Source organism: Salvelinus namaycush, chromosome 16 (assembly GCF_016432855.1).
Source record: "Salvelinus namaycush isolate Seneca chromosome 16, SaNama_1.0, whole genome shotgun sequence".
Taxonomy (NCBI): domain Eukaryota; kingdom Metazoa; phylum Chordata; class Actinopteri; order Salmoniformes; family Salmonidae; genus Salvelinus; species Salvelinus namaycush.
This window is the reverse complement of record NC_052322.1, coordinates 1,033,970-1,051,218: the sequence shown is the minus strand read 5'-3', so window position 1 is coordinate 1,051,218 and position 17,249 is coordinate 1,033,970. Positions and strand designations below refer to the sequence as shown.

The window sequence follows — 17,249 nt, the reverse complement described above, 5'->3', positions numbered from 1 at the left end:
AAAGCACACACATCCCTGGGTCGCTCCTCTTTTCAGTTCGCTGCAGCTAGCGACTGGAACGAGCTGCAACAAACACTCAAACCGGACCATTTTATCTCAATCTCTTCATTCTAAGACCCAGTCATGGACACTGACAGTTGTGGCTGCTTTGTATGACGTATTGTTGCGTCTACCTCCTTGCCCTTTGTACCATGTTTTGTGCTGCTACCATGTTATGCTGCATTGTCATGCGTTGCTATGTTGTCGTCTTCAGTCTCTTTATGTAGTGTCGTCTCTCGTTGTGATGTGTGTTTTGTCCTATATTTATATTGTATTTATTTTTATTCCCAGGGCCCTCATCCCCGCAGGAGGCCTTTTGGTAGGCCTTTATTGTAAATAAGTTGTTCTTAACCGACTTGCCTAGTTAAATAAAATTAAAAGTAGTTGCCTTTGTAACCAAAACAAACAGACTTGCTAGTTTAGCTAATCATCAGTGCAAGCTTGCCATTATGAAAATCGAATTCAACAGTGCCAATAATATTTTTAATTCAAAAGCAGCTCAATAGAAAATCTATTTTAGACAAAAAATATTGCTAAAATAACACCTTCTAGCTAACTAGGCAAGTCAGTTAACTTCTTGCCGCACGGATCCCTTTAGCGGGATCATTTTCGTAAACAACCGCTGAATTTGCAGAGCGCCAAATTCAAAAATAATACAAAAAATATTTATAATCATGCAATCACAAGTGAAATATACCAAAACACAGCTTAGCTTGTTGTTAATCCACCTATCGTGTCAGATTTTGAAAATATGCTTTACAGCAAAAGCAATCCAAGCGTTTGTGAGTTTATCAATCACTAGACAAAATAAGAACAGCTAGCATGGTCACGAAAGTCAGCAAAGCAATAAAATTAATCGCTTACCTTTGATAATCTTCGGATGTTTGCACTCACGAGACTCCCAGTTACACAATAAAAGTTCGATAAAGATTGGTTTTATAACCAAAAACTGCCATTTGGTTTGTGCGCTATGTTCAGAAAACCACAGGCTCGTTCCGGTCCTGAAAGGCAGACAAATTCCAAAAAGTATCCGTAATGTTCGTAGAAACATGTCAAACGTTTTTTTATAATCAATCCTCAGGTTGTTTTTAACATACATAATCGATCATATTTCAACCGGACGGTAACCTATTCAATAAAAGAGAGAAAGAAAATGTCGAGCTACATCTCTCGGGCGCAGGAACTAATCAAAGGTCACCTGACGCGTTTTGAAAAATCTCGCTCATTTTTCAAAATAAAAGCTTGAAACTGTGTCTGAAGCCTGGTCACAGCCTGAGGAAGCCACAGGAAATGGAATCTGGTTGATACACATTTAAAATTGAGGGGCAGGCAACGGAACAGGGGTTTTTCCAAATAAAAGGCACTTCCGGGTTGGATTTCCTCAGGTTTTCGCCTGCAAAATCAGTTCTGTTAGACAATATTTTGACAGTTTTGGAAACTTGAGTGTTTTCTATCCTAATCTGTCAATTATATGCATATTCTAGCATCTGGACCTGAGAAATAGTCCGTTTACCTTGGGAACGTTATTTTTCCAAACATAAAAATTCTGCCCCCTAGCTGAAAGAAGTTAAGAACAAATTCTTATTTACAATGACAGCCTACACCGGCCAAACCCGGATGCCGCTGGGCCAATTGTGCGCCACCCTATGGGACTCCCAATCACGGCTGGTTGTGATACAGCCTGGAATTGAACTAGGGAGTCTGTAGTCGTGAAAATGCAGTGCCTTAGCCCGCACCGCCACTCAGGAGCACCAAGGGGGTGTGGTATAGGGCCAATATACCACAGCTAAGGGCTGTTCTCATATATGACACAACAAAGAGTGCCTGGATACAGCCTTTAGCAGTGGTACATTGGCAATATACCACAAACCCGGAGGTGCCTTATTGTTATTATCAACTGATTACCAATGTAATTAGACCAGTAAAAATAACTTGTCATACGTGCAGTATATCAGCCAATCTGCAGTCGGGGCTTGAACCACCCAGTTTATAAAGGGAAATAATGCACTTCAATCAAATCAGAAACAAGTATTCAACAAAGCCATGGTACTCAGAGTGCGCTCTGGGCTTTCAGAACGCACACTGGAAGCTCTAGCCGAGAAGTAGGGTTTATCCGAGCGTTCTGACCTCACAACTGCAGTCAAGCACTCAAGCTAACTGGCTAACATTGGCTAGCTACTTCGACAAAATGAGAACACCTCACTGACCATTTTACTCGCCCTAGCAGAGCTGGTTAGGCTGTTTTCATATTATCCAGAGCGTTGGTGACTAACTGTGCTGCTGGCAACAATTTAATTACGCTTTTTTTGCCGACGTTTACTGACACCCGCCATATTCAACGAGTGTTGAGCGTTCATAAATGCATCAGTTATTCTGCGCTCTGACGAGAGTGCTCTAGTAGTTAGCCAGAGCGAATTTACGAACTCACAAATGTAAAAGTGTATTACTTGGCAGCGCTTGCCGGTATAGCTAGTTAACATAAAAGTATTTAGAAAACATTAGCAAGAATTGACATTGCCATCAAACGGAGAATGTGTTCAGCAGAAATAAATATACACAATATGTAAAAACCAGTTCCTCCCACGAAAGGTCGATCATCTCGAAAACTAAAGCAGAGATAGCTTGCTACGGCCCACCACCTATTACCAGACTTGGTCTGAATCCCCCAGTATCCTCAATACAAACTGATCATGGTCACAGAGACAAAAAGGACACATTTAATTTTGCCACTGAAAATACATAGTGCAAGAAGTTAACGTTAATTACCAATTTGGAGTTGAAAATGTGATAATAATTACGTGTTGTAGAACGCTAGTAGGAACAAATTCTTTACAATGTGGTGCTATCTGCACTAGTTAGCGAACGTAGCCAACCGTACTTACTAGTGAACCGGGGTATCTGGGCCCAGTTACCCAGAAACATAAGGGTAAGATCTTAGCTTTAAAATGCTTTTGTGTAAACGGGCCCAGATCTGTTGCTGGTTACCTAACAGGCTAACGATACTACTGTAACTAGCTAGCAGGATGTCGTTTGACATCTGTCGTGTCGGCATCGGGGATTAGTAAACTAGCAGTTTTATAGTTGGTCTTAAAATATAACTTTTTACCGCATTATATGGTTACTTACATTTGCTTTGAAGACACCCTATGCCCACCCACACAGACATATTCACACACGAGACCCGGAGAAGGCTAGCACGGCTAACATTAACTTAGCTACCTTATCAGAGTCGAGGTCGGGGTCAGCCTGGCTCAGTCGGTACAGAAATGATTTCGGATCTCGGCACAGCGTCTGTCGTGTTGTTGAGAAATAGGTTCCCCCCACGTTCAAGCGAACCCATTTGGAAGCCCCGTTACTGGTTGACTGGTGTTTTTCCCAGGGAGAATGAGTCAAACACCTCCGATAAACGGAACCACAAGTATCGGCGCTGTTTTCTGCCATCCCCTCTTCTCTGCCCTCCGGTATGACTGAGGCTGTTGACAGGAAACCTCTCCTCTTCAGTTAAGTAGGCTGTCTCCACTCCATCCACAGGCGATACCACTCCTTTCCCTCCACCTACTAGCTGCCTACCACTCCACTTTATCAACAATAACAGAATATGCATTGGGCCAAAATCAGAATTATTTCAGACATATAAAATATGACAAAACGCATAAAATCCCTATCATATTTATATTGTTAAAAAAATATGTTTACACGACATATTAAAATCAGGTGGATACAGTATAACTAGTTATGATTGACCCGCTAGCCCTGTTGGAATGGTAATGCACTCTTTCTTACAAGCCTTTTATATTGTATAAATGTAACACTATGCAGAAAACTGATGGAAAGATACATTTGTAATGTTTCAGCAGTCATGTATTATGTCAGGTTATAACAGAAGACAGGAGGCATGGTATTATTGTATGCCTAAATCCCTACATGCTTTAATTACTGGACTACCAAGCATTACGTGGAAAATTCATCATTCAACAACTACTGACCTAGCGCACAAACAATCAGAGAGAATGAACAGAATCATTAAATTATCAGAAATATGATTAAATCACTGAGCAAATAGAAAATGTATATGATATAGTAAGAAAAAAGCTGTAAAATATTATAGTTTACAATAATTATTCACATTCAAAGGCTTTACATCTCAATACATACACAACATGGCCCCTGAACATGACTTCAATCCAAATATGATTCATATATTAGAATTTAAATAACACAGAATGAACTAGAGGCTAAACAATAGCCATCAAATAACCTTATACAAGAATAAAAATACAAAAACTGTATCCTAATATCATTGCATTACTTGCTTCAGATTTCAATAATACATTGTCTGTACATCACAGTTCTAGTCGGTTACAAACCAGGTAGAATATTACATACACAATGTAACCGACTTGCCACCCAACTTGATAAAAAAAAAAAAAAATCTAACAAGAGAAAAGCAAACACTTTCTATAGTGTTTCCTTACTTTAGAGACAGATACAGCAATTTCATCTTATTTGGATCAGATACACTTTAGTTAATGTTCAAGCAAGTTCAGCCAAGCCAGAGGCTATTATTCACCTGCTCCAGTCACACACACAGACTAAGAGCTGGAGGAATATCTCTCGAGAGGACCTTAAGGTAATGTCAGAATTTAAAGTATTACTATTATACATATCTCTCTCTCTAAAAAAAAAGAGCAAAATTCAAATCGATCGATACATATTGGGCCAGGTGTCATGTTGTAGAAAAATGACAGGGACATTCCTAATGAACCTTGATAACCCAACGAGGCAAAGCTGACAACTTTCCCTGGAACTACAGCTGTACTGTGATTGCTTCCAAGAAATGATAGTATAGTATTGTGGATGTAACTCTTGAAGCTTTCATTATCGCCAAAGATGTTCATAATAGGGTGGTCAGCATTCTGTTGTTTTAAACAGGACACACTGAAGATTAACCGTCAATCCCACCAAATAAAACAAAAATTATTCAAACCACAAAGAAATAGCCAGTGAATGGTAAAGAACAGCCAAATAATTCAATATTATCTATGGTTGCCAATGCAATCAAAATACCCACCTTAACTTTAATAAAACTATATCTCCAGTGCCCTGGGAGAGAAGCAGACAATGCTAAACTAAAAAATGTCTGCGCAGGAAAGCTAAGCGAGTCTTATGATAAGAGTACAAGCTAGTGGCATGTTCACCCACCCCCTATTTGCAATGTAATGGTTTACTATTAGGGACTGTCCTCACAGTCTCAGTGTATGGAGAACCCACGCTGAAGCAATTGAGTGCTATTCATATCTATGCCTCACTTTGGAGACCAGCGCTCTGCCCTGAAACATTAACATACAGACCCAAACCGGACTGCAAACAGTAAGTACCAAGAGCGTTGAGAACCAATTCATATATACACTATGTGGACAATGGGGGTCTGACAAAAATATACTTTATTGGGTAAGCACCTGGTTGCAGTGTGATACTGAACCAGGCACTAGTCTATAGTACGTGTGTCGAGTTCAGGTAAAATTACAGAGGGATACAATGTTGGATTAGGATCTGGATTGAGTATCATACTGTATTGGGATAAACTCTAGTGTACGAGCAATGCTGGATTGTGTTTTGTTATGGTTGAAGGAAACCAGCCCGTGCACTGAGATGGTCTTAATGGTACCTACACCAGTGAAATTCTACAAAGCCTATCCTCTCTCTTACCCCTGAAGAATGTATAAAATGCCGATGTGCATGGAAGCAGTAATCATCCACATGAAAAAAAAATCATTTAAAAGCCACACAGAGCACAAAGAACAAGCAAAGCAACCCTGAATCCCATGGTCTTTTTTTCCTATTGGTTCTGCTCATTTCAGAAAAGGAAAATAAACAAGGTCTAGATGCCAGCGTCTCTAAAAGAGTTTGTTTACATTGCGGTGATGAAGGGCACTAAAGAGGATGTTACTCTGCGATTGGCCTCAGAGCTTGGAGGAAGGAGTGGCCGCAGGAGTAACTGCTCTCCTATAGGCCAGGATTCTGGTGCTTGTGGTAGATCTTTCTCCACACTTCCTGGATCTTCTTACACCACTTGTCAGCGTTTCCACTGGGATCCATCAGATAGTATGTTCGATTGGGCTGTAAACAAACCACGCCAAAGATTAAATAAAAACATCCAAAGCTGAGACAAAGTCAATATTGTTTGACAAGAAACCTGAGGTTATGTAATAATGTTAGTTTGAAATATGATTCAGCCATTCGTGTCATCAATAAGCGTTAATTGTAGTTCACAATTACCGTGTGGACAAAGAAGGTCTTAAAGTTCTTGGCCTCTGGGCGCAGCTCGGGGGACCAGGGGATCTCCCCCTTCAGGACCTTGTTGACAGGGTCCACGTAGTACAGGTGTGGCCCTTCAGTAAGGAGCAGCTGCCTCCGCCGAGCAAACAGACCCTGCAATGGAGTCATGAGACGTGGCATGAGATGAGCACCAGAGGGAGCTAGTGCCAAGTGTAATGTTCCACACCAGAGGTGGAATTCCCCCTAGCTGCTGACCTAGGATCAGCTTTCTTCAACTCTAACAAGTGAAACTATATACAAACATTGCTCCTCATTGTCAACAACTAAGAATTAGGTAAGTCAAATAAGACTACTTTTATGAACTTATTTACTTTGAGTTAAAAACTGAGATGTGGTGTAAAATATTCAATACCACTGGTTTGGCTTCCACTCACCTTCCGTTTATCCACTGGGCCCATTTTCAGGATCAAATTATTCTCAACAAACTGGTGCCTGTGTAAGTCAATGTAAGGGTTACGAGCAAGTACTTCCAAGCAAATAAAAGCAAAGTGATGTAAACAAAGTCTTTACAAAACGCTCAAAATACCAATTCAACATCAAATTCTCATGGTCAATGCAAATGAAACAAATGTGAATAGGAGAGAGTGCTTCAGAATGGGGCTTACCAGGGGTTCCTACTGGTCTGTTTTTCCAGCAGCAGCTGCTTCTCCTCCTCAGAGAACAGCAAGTCCAGCTCAAACGAGTTGTTGTCCAGGTCATGGATGTACTGCTCGATGTTGCTGCTGGACCTCTGTGGCGCTGGGGGAATGGTCTCAGGCGTGGAGAGCGAGTGGGACGAGCTGGACTGGGCCACCTGCATGCTGCTAAACTGGCTCAGGAGGTCATCGTACTGGGGAAAGACAGGAGATGTGGGCAGAAGGTAGTAAAGTTGGTTTAAAGCATGGGCTTTTGCATGGCACAAAGATATGGATCCCTTGATGAACAGGATTCTTGAAAAATCATCACAAGCCACAATGACATGGAGGCCCGTTTAATTTTGCCATGTTCAATGTATGTGTGGAAGTGTCTCACGTTTCCATAGCAGTCCTCGTCGTCCTCGGACATGGCTGGCAGGTATGGAGTGAGCTTGGGGGGCGTCTGCACATGGAGGTCTCCCCAAGAGATGGTCTCGAAGAACGGGTGTCCCCTCAGGGGTTCGTACCCTCCCATATCCTCGCAACCAATCCTCTTGGAGGGGTCCAGCGACTGAGAAACAGAAACACGTTCACTTACCCAAAGCCTTCAACTCTTACTACAACGAACTAAACCAGTGTGTGGATGATTGAGAGATACACCATAATATGCATCCTCGTCTGCAGTGCTGATATTACAGAATTACACTGAGTATATTGATGAAAACATGACCTACCAAAAGATGTTCAACGAGATCCTTAGCTTTGGGAAAGAACTTCTCAGGGAATTCATACTCCAGCTTGATTATCTTCTGGAATATTAGGTACTCGTTTCTGGTCCAAAGTAAGCACAGAAGTCATGAGGGGGGGAAGGAAGCCAGAGAAAGGACAGTGAGTGAAGTGGAGGTAAGAGCAACCCCATAAAACATAATATCCAGATAAGCCTATCACAGAAGCTAAAACAAAAAGGTGAAAGAGGCCAAGAGCAGCCATCGTGCTCTACTTACCCAGCTCTGAAGGGTGGTAGCCCAGCCACTAGCTGATAAATTATGCATCCCAATGCCCAGAGGTCAGAGCTGAAACACACAACCAGTTGATATCAATATAATATCCTATCAGAGAACGACAGACATTCACTAACTGCATGGGCAAATAATGCATTGGCACAACACTCAAAGGTTCTCAATTGTAGAGTCCCAGTTACCTCTTGCAGGCCGATTTCTCTGTCAGCAGCTCTGGAGACACGTACTGTGCAGTTCCTACAAAGGAGTTTGCTCTTGCTGCAAAACAACAAGGGTATTAACATGACAACACACTCAACTTGAGACTGATCAAATGTGTGCATTAAAAGTAAGAACATCATAGAATTGTGGAATGTTCAGGTAGAAATAAATCGCAATGAATGCTTCATGTTGATAAAAGTCTATACATGTACCTTGTTTGCCATCTGAAGATAACTGCTTTGCTGTTCCAAAGTCTGTTATTTGGATGTGCATGTCTTCGCTCAGTAAAATATTCTCAGGTTTAAGGTCTCTGAAAGACAAAAAAAGGAACGTAGTCAACCTACATTTTCAAAAAGGGATAATTTGTGTAAAAAGTGGCAGCAAGTTTAAGTCACCTTATTTATACAAATGGACATTAATAAAACTTGATAATCAGGATATAAATTCAACTACGATAACTTGTAACATATCATTACAGATATACCGGTTCTGACATTACTTACCTGTGAATTATCCCCTTCTCGTGCAAATATTCTAATGCACAAACAATTTCAGCCGAGTAGAATCTAGTGCAGGTCTCATCAAAAGAACCGATTTTGCGAATATATTTCAAAAGCTCTCCATTCTTAGCATAGCTAAGGCCAAAATCTAATAGCAAGTTAAGGAAAACTACACATCTCAAAGGAAATAATAAACACAAGAAAACATGTTTAGCATACAACTAAAACAAGATACGTTGCTAAACAAGTTGGTGATGCAGTCATCATTGTCTGTTTTTAAAGGATACACAACTTTTCATCATCTTGAAATGTAAAGTACAGTTTGACGAAAAATGGATGATCTAGGTTCGACATCACATCCCTTTCTCTTTTCACGTACTGCGCCTTGTTCTCCTTCATAATATATCGCTTCTCCAAAATCTTTACTGGAAGAGAAAATGTACAAGTAAAGTTGAGGGTAAATACCGCACAAAAGACAAAGAAGGGATAAACAGCAACTTCACACTAATGACAATCCGTAAAAACAAGTACGACACATGGAAGCCAAGTTCTTTTAATGCCGAAATTACAACTTACTTGCATATTCTTTTGCCGTTGCACGTTCTCTTGCAAGGACAACCTATAAAACATTTTTTTTTTTAAGACTTCATTCAGAAAGTATCCAAACCTTAAATTTTCCCACATTTTGTTATGTTACAGCCTTACTGTAAAATTGATTCAAATGTTTTCCCCCCAATCTATACACAATACCCCATAAAGACAAAGCAACAAGTTTAGAAATCTTTGCAAAAAAACCCCCCCCGGAAATATCACATTTACATAAGTATTCAGACCGTTTACTCAGTACTTTGTTGAAGCACCTTAGGCAGCGATTACAGCCGAGTCTTATTAGGTATGACGCTACAAGCTTGGCACAACTGTATTTGGGGAGTTTCTCCCATTCTTCTCAAGCACTGTCAGGTTGAATGGGGAGCGTCGCTGCACAGCTATTTTCAGGTCTCTCCTGAGATGTTCGATCAGGTTCAAGGCTCTGGCTGGCCACAAGGACATTCAGAGACTTGTCCCAAAGCCACTGCTGTATTGTCTTGGCTGTTTGCTTAGGGTCGTTGTCCTGTTGGAAGATGAACCTTCACCCCAGTCTGAGGTCCGGAGTATTCTGGAGCAGGTTTTCAACAAGGATATCTCTGTACTTTGCGCCGTTTATCTTTCCCTCGATCCTGACTAGTCTCCCAGGCCCTGCCGCTGAAAAACATCCCCACAGCATGATGCTGCCACCGCCATGCTTCACTGTGGGGATTGTGGCAGGTTTCCTCCAGACGTGATGCTTGGTTTCATTGGGCCAGAGAATCTTGTTTCTCATGGACTGAGAGTCCTTTTGGCAAACTCCAAGTGGGCTGTCATGTGCCTTTTACTGAGGAGTGGCTTCCGTCTGGCCAATAACATAAAGGCCTGAAAGTTGGAGTGCTGCAGAGATGGTTGTCCTTCTGGAAGGTACTCCCGTCTCCACAGAGGAACTCTAGAGCTTTGTCAGATTGACCATTGAGTTCTTGGTCACCTCCCTGACCAAGGCCCTTCTCCACCAATTGCTCAGTTTGGCCAGACGGAGAGCTTTAGGAAGAGTCTTGGTGGTTCCAGACTTCTTCAACTTAAGAATTATAGATGCCACTGTGTTCTTTGGGACCTTCAATGATGCATAAATGTTTTTGTACCCTTCCCCAGATCTGTGCCTCGACACAATCATGTATCGGCGCTCTCCGGACAATTCCTTCGACCCCATGGCATGGTTTTTGCTCTGACATGCACGTTCAACTGTGGGACCTTATATAAAAAGGTGTGCCTTTCCAAATCATATCCAATCAATTGAATTTACCGCAGGTGGACTCCAATCAAGTTGTAGAAACATCTCAAGGATGATCAATTGAAACAGGATGCACCTGAGCTCAATTTCAAGTCTCATAGCAAAAGGTGCGAATAGTTACGTAAATAAAGCATTCTTATTCAATTATACATTAGCAAAAATTACAAAATTTCTATTGTGTGTAGGATATTTTTTAAGTCAATTATAGAATTAGGCTGTAACAAAATGTGGAAAAAGTCAAGGGGTCTGAATACTTTCCGAATGCACTGTACATTGTTATTAGAAAATATATTTCTACAACTCACTCAGTAGACAACTTCATCCCCATAGTAAATGATGTGCCAGGTTAACTTAAATTCAATTGAAACTACTCAGTCATTCCTGATCAACTAGCATGAATTGAAGATGAGTCACTGGAGTATATGACCACAAGAATGCTTGCATGTAACAACACCTATCTAGGGCTAATTCATAACTGAAATGGAATGCTGGTCTGCTTACGGTTGAGAAGGAGCCCTCTCCCAGTATCTTGCCGAATTTGAAGTCCTCTGGCCTCTTCTTGCGCGGCTGAGGGGCCTGCTGTGCCCGGAGCTCGGCGCCCAGGCTGGCAGGTTTTCCCGGGGCCCGGGACTCGGAGGTGGGGCCCTCCATGCTGGTACAGTGGCTGCTACTTGCGCCTGGGATGGCAAGTGGCGAGCAGGAGTCAGGCTGATTTCTTACCATTGATGGATGTGGGCAGGAACAGATGACCACGCTGGATTGAATGGGCACAACATCATACTGTATGGGAGAGGTGGGGGCATTAGGTGACATTACTACTAAAAGATGAGGTGAACGGGTAGAGGAAAGTACTGGGCATAATTGTCTAGACTTGTCTTGTCTTCATTTAACGTTAGGTTGTCATTCTGGCATTACCCTGTCCCTAAACTCTCGGTACTTTGAAAAAACATTGAGGAAACATCTAGGCTATGCCATGTTCAGTCAGACAGTCCTTTAAGAATGTAGGTGTGAACAAAAAGTTCAAGCTCTGCTCTCTGGAGGGACTGAGGGCCCCATGAGGAGGCAGGCTAACTCAAGCTACACATGTGCAGGAAATGCGGAACACATTTCGGTTGAATGCATTCAGTTGTGCAACTGACTAGGTATCCCCTTTCCCCCCCTACCAAACCGTCAACATGTGCACGAGGGAATATAATAAAGACATGTTCTCTCGCATAGAGTCTAAACTACTTTAAACCCCACTGCCAGGGGATACAATTGCCATAGCACCTTTGAGTCATCCTTCATGTTGTTTCCAATTTTATGTCTGGTAGGTGTTTGAAAACAAATCACTGCCTCTCTCTTGACAATAACTGGCAGGGCTCCCAGCCCAAGTAAGAGCAGCACATGTTTTGAGAATTGAGATGGGAAGTTGAGGGGAAAGAATAGCTGTGGGGGGCTTGGGCATATATTTAACCTGACTGAATATTATATTCTATGTACAACCTATGGCATGTTCCACTCCAGACAACATATGCTTAGTTGAGGATGAGGCAAAACGTCAACGTATTAATTTAACAATGTGGACATTCAGCCTTGAATCTAGCTATTTAAGTTCAATCATGACCAGTAAGTGACCTCATACCTTATGTTCACTATTGAGCAATTTAACAACTCGGTGTGGAGATGAATCTTGGACAAAACAACGTGAAGTAGATTTTTTTTAAATTCAGGACCCAAACCTTTCCCTGGATGAAAAAATCCCATGTACGTCCTCCAATCAGACACCAAATACTCAAGTTTGACGATGCATTTAAAAATAAAAATAAATTACAGACAATATTAACAAAGTTGATTGACTGGTAAACAAAAATAAAATATATTATGTGGTGCCTTTTCGCTAGCAAGTAACTACATGGCATCATGTCGTTAACTAATGTTTAGCATTAGCATTGGCTAACAGCTTGTGAATGTGAGTAAGGACGCCAACGCAAAAAATAGGTGGTTTCTTTTAGTGAGCAGCAAGCGTCACGAATTGTTAGCAAGCCAGTCCCTCTTAAAAATGACATTAAAACATACATGTACGATTTAAACACCAACCATCGGCCAAAAGCTTTAAATTCTGAATGCACTGCCAAAATATTAAACTGAGTTAGTTAACTAACGTTAGCTGGTTACCGTCATAGGCCTGGGAAATTAGAAGCTAGGTAGCTACCTAACGTAGGTCTTTAGCTAGCCAGTTTAGGAAACGAGATTGTTTGTCAAACACCGTCAGGTGAAATCTTGAGTTAGCCAAAGGTAGTCGTCCGAGTAATTGTTATCGGTAAACTAGCTAACGTTAGCTTGCTTACGTTACATCATGTTGATTAGAACATGTAGCTAGCTGGGGATGCAACTTCACGGGAAAGTATCAGCAGTCTGCTAGCAACTAACGTTGTCTTGTTAGCATCCTCGGCTAATTCTATAGCTGAAGCGTCAGGTAAGTTACTGTATTATACAACAAGTTAGCTTGCTAAAGTAGCTAATGATGATTGTAAGTTGACACAGCTAACTTAAAGTCCTAATAGTAATAATTTAGTACAATAGCCATGTAAAGTACTAACAGTAGCTACCTAGATATGAAGTTACTAGCCAAATACCTAGATAGTGAGCTAGTGTATAATGTAAATAACGTTAATGTATACATTCATTTGTTCGCAATCCATTATCACAGGGTAGCGACGAATATTGTTAGCCAGTTAAAGTTTAGCTAGCGTCGACGTTACGTTAACTACGTTAAGAGTAACCGCCAAGTTGGCTTGCTGGCTAGCCAGTTGACGTTACATTAGCTAGTTAACGTTAATTAATTACCAGGAATTTCGACTCACGTTAGCGACCTAGCATGCTACCTGGTTGCTAGATAACTTAATCGACAGACTTTGCGCGTTGCTAACATTAAGCTAGGTAGCTAATGCGTTAGTCAGAGGTCCTCTTACCGCTGTTTGGAAATGAGGGCCTAACAGTAACACATCGAAAATGTTGTCTAACTGCCGCCATACAATACATATTGGGCAACGGGTTCACATTGACATTTTGATGAACGTTGCAATACTCACAATTTGACTTGTGGCCCTTGCCATGGAAGTTCCCCTCGATTATTTATTTGGAATAAAATAATTACAGAACCTCCAATAATGGCTGCCTCTGCGCCTTCATTTTCCAACTGTGACGTCGTTCCACAACAATGTTACCAAAGACAGTCCAGTATGAAGATATGCAGAAACTGCTTCTCCAATAGAAATCCCTCAAACGTGTAGGCGATGTCATTGCGACGTTAGCAAGCATAGCTCATGCGCAATAAAACGTCATCGGGTCTAACGGTCGTGTCGCGCCGAACTGCGCATCTGCAGGCCGTCTAACGAAAGGTACTCACTCCTTCGATATAAAGTGTATTTTTCGTCCAAAATTAAAACGTGTCAGTTTGTTACTTTCACGAGGTTGTAGTGATGGCAGGTTCAGCTGTTTAAGATATTTTCTCTAATCTAGGTTTTGCCTTTAGAATTTGAGAACGAATTTTCACTTCTCCCTTTGCCTTGCAAAAAACCCTAGTCCGGTCTGTTGAGTCTGCTTCCCGACGCGTTCCTGTAAATATCGCGATGTTTCGCCTGAGTTTGAAAAGTATGTGACGTTCCTCAAGATGTTTTTAACTAATCCCGCAAAGAAGGGAGAGGATCGGAGAGGTCGGTTGTCCACAAAGCGGCAAACGGGACCGAGGTATAAATTGGGTTGGACGGAGAGCGTGGACACCTCAGCGGAAATGGAGTCCCTAGAGAAAGCAAGAACAAGATGGTTGTCAGGAGTAGTACAGTATTATCATAAGCACATGTATACTTGGAAAACGAAGGAGGAATGGAGGGGAAAAAGAGAGGGAGAGGAGGTCTAAGAGAGAAAGGGAAGACGAGGGTGAGCTTGAGTGATAAAAATGGTTGGAAAATAGAGATGGTTTGTTAAAGAAGAATGGTAGAAAGTGTAAGCAGAGGGAGATGAAGACAGGAGGAGAAATGGAAGTGAATGAGGGGGAAGTATCGGAGGTGGTAAGTGTGGTGAAGTTATCGGAGATCGAGGTATGCACCGAGGGTCAGGATAAAGATGAGTCTGTGACAGTAGGAGTGAAGTTAATAGAAAAAGTGGACTTTTGCCTTTGGCTGATCCATTTGTGGTTTCAAGGTGGGTGAAAATAGTTGGGTAATGTGGAATCGGTTAAGGTAACCAGAAGTGGTCTAGTGATAATTGTTTGTGTTTCTGTTGGTCAGAAGGAGAATGCGCTTGGAATAAAACAAGTGGGGTAAGAAAAGTGTATTGTTTCGCTCTCAAGAAAAGGGCACCAATGAAAGGAGTGATGAGTGGGGTAGCAGTAAATATAAAAGTTGACCAGCTGAGGGGAAAGATTCCCGGTGTATGTGATGCTCGTCGCATCACGCAGACAGGGTGGCGAGAGTGGAGAAACAGAAGAGTCATTGTCTGTTCTTTTGAGTTTTGAAGTTGAGTCTTTGCCCGACAAAGTGAAGTTAGGACATATAAGTTATCCTGTATGAGCATATGTGCCGAATACATTACGATGTTACAGGTGTCAAGCTTATGGCCATGTGGCAGCAGTGTGTAGGGAGGGTTCAAGGTGTGCAGAAGGGCATGAGACAAAAATGTGTAGTATTGGGGAAAGTAGTGGAATGTGTCAATTGTATGGGGCTGGGGATCAGAAATGTTCTATGCGAGAGAGGCAGGTTGAGGTTTCCAGGGTTAGAGTAGTGCAGAAGTTGTCATATGCTGAGGCAGTTTAGAAAGTAGAGGAAGATGGGTTAAGGGGGATGAGTGGTGAGAGTAGTAGCGCTATACCAGTACAGAGGGATAGGCCAAAAAGTGATGTAAGTTTCAGTAAGATTGGATTTTTAGCATTTATAGCAACGATTATCAACTCCACTGCAGGGATAGAACAGAAGTCGCAGAAAATTGAGATTGTGGTGGCAGCTGCAGGGAGGTATTTGGGTGTGCGAGACTAGACATCAGAAGAGTTACAGGGTGTGTCAAGTGGTGATGTCCCATCCTTTCAGGATGATGGCACAAGGTAGGAATAAATGCATTTAATTAGATGGTAGGGTATTTATTTAGTACATTTTTATTTTTCAAGCAAAGTGTGAGGGAGTTGTACTCCAGTCTAGTAGTAGTAGTAGTCTGGTAATGCAGCAAATTGGATGCCAACTGCCGTTAAACCTCATAGAAGGAGAGGGTCTACTTCATGTATCCACCCCTCTGCGTTTCAACAGAACTTTATAAAAATGTAGACCGTGACGGTTGTTTTAGGAAAGGTCATCTATGTCGTACAAACCCTGTTTCAAAGTGCCTTTGCATTGCATAACTTTTATTTTTTCTTGTTCCATGATTGCGTCTTATTTGCAGTTCCATGTCGGCAGGCAACAGTATACCAAACATTAGGAACACCTTCCTAATATTGAATTGCACCCAACCTTTTGACCTCAGAACAGCCTCAATTCATTGTGTCATGGAGTCTACAAGGTGTCGAAAGTGTTCCACAGGGATTCTAGCCCATGTTGACTCCAATGTTTCCCACAGTTGTGTTAAGTTGGCTGGATGTCCTTAGGGTGGTGGACCATTCTTGATACACACAGGAAACTGTTGAGTGTGGAAGAACCCAGCAGCGTTGCAGTTCTTGACAAACCTGTGCTTCTGACACCTACTGTCATACCCTGTTCAAAGGAACGTCAATCTCTTTTCTTGCCCATCGCCCTCAGAATGCCACACACACATACACAATCCATGATGCAATGGTCTCAAGGCTGTCTCCTCCCTTTCATCTACACTGATTGAAGTGGATTTAACAAGTAACATCAATAAGGGATCATAGCTTTCACCTGGATTCACGTGGTCAGTCTGTCATGGAAAGAGCAGGTGTCCTTAGTGTTTTGTACACTCAGTGTACATTCATTATCTTTGAGTATCAGCAGGATACAAAAAAACTGTTTCAAGAATAATAGGCCAATACTGTATACTATTCACACTGTACATACTCCATGACATTTTAGCAATGAAAGTCAGATGAACTCATGGATACCATTTCTGTGTGCAGTTTGAAGGGAGTTTCTGGAGCCATTGCTAACTAGCGTTATGACTGGAAGTCTACAGGAGTAGCTAGCGTGCAATCTCAAACAATCCTTTTAATAAGTAGGTCCACGTATATCGCATGTTCAAATATATTTTCTACCATCCACACACTTTCATGTTCATACTAAATCTCTTCTTTTTGCTCTTGATGCCTGTCATTAATTGTATTTAAATAGGCAAGTCGGTTAAGAACAAATTCTTGTTTACAATGACAGCTTACCAAAAGGCAAAAGGCCTCCAAATTATAATTATTCATAAAGCTGAAGTCGAAAGTTAAAGCAGCTGAAGTTGAAATACACCTTACAGGCTGACTGCGTCGCGTGCGCGTTGCAAAATAAATTTAGAAATCTATATCATTCAATTATTGCACCCACGAGCATCTAAAATAGAAGTCAGTTCTATTTCTGACGCAGATCACGCTGCAAGTCCTGCCTCTCCCATCTCCTCATTGGATTATAGAAGCAGGTACCCACGTGCCATCTCCTCATTGGTTATACCCATGTGGGTGACTGAAAGACGAATGAGGTCGGTGGCGGTAATGCAC

The 17,249-nt window shown here is 41.7% G+C and overlaps 2 protein-coding genes across 2 annotated transcripts in view; both read right to left on the bottom strand.

The window, feature by feature from the left end:
* Nucleotides 1-3,501, bottom strand: part of LOC120060885 (BTB/POZ domain-containing protein KCTD5-like) — a 43,298-nt gene extending 39,797 nt beyond the window's left edge. Inside the window, exon 1 of the mRNA XM_039010296.1 lies at nt 3,259-3,501. Coding sequence (XP_038866224.1) covers nt 3,259-3,480 — 222 coding nt within the window. The 5' untranslated portion in view covers nt 3,481-3,501. The remainder of the gene's footprint in view (nt 1-3,258) is intronic.
* Nucleotides 3,502-3,938: 437 nt separating this feature from the next.
* Nucleotides 3,939-14,097, bottom strand: LOC120060883 (3-phosphoinositide-dependent protein kinase 1-like). Its single transcript, XM_039010295.1, has 14 exons — nt 13,645-14,097; nt 11,072-11,350; nt 9,289-9,331; nt 9,000-9,137; nt 8,716-8,860; nt 8,425-8,522; nt 8,194-8,269; nt 7,997-8,065; nt 7,727-7,823; nt 7,390-7,563; nt 6,984-7,207; nt 6,753-6,810; nt 6,319-6,471; nt 3,939-6,159 (listed from the first exon to the last, which is right to left on the bottom strand). The coding sequence occupies exons 1-14, from the start codon at nt 13,666-13,668 to the stop codon at nt 6,046-6,048; spliced, it is 1,692 nt and encodes a 563-aa protein (XP_038866223.1). The 5' UTR covers nt 13,669-14,097; the 3' UTR covers nt 3,939-6,045.
* Nucleotides 14,098-17,249: the final 3,152 nt, after the last annotated feature.

Coding starts and splice junctions, on each gene's coding strand:
- LOC120060883 (XM_039010295.1), bottom strand. CDS start 13,668: ATGGCAAGGGCCACAAGTCAAATT. Junction 11,351..13,644: donor CAAGGGCCACAAGTCAAATT/GTGAGTATTGCA, acceptor TCTCCCATACAG/TATGATGTTGTGCCCATTCA. Junction 8,270..8,424: donor ATCTTCAGATGGCAAACAAG/GTACATGTATAG, acceptor GTTGTTTTGCAG/CAAGAGCAAACTCCTTTGTA.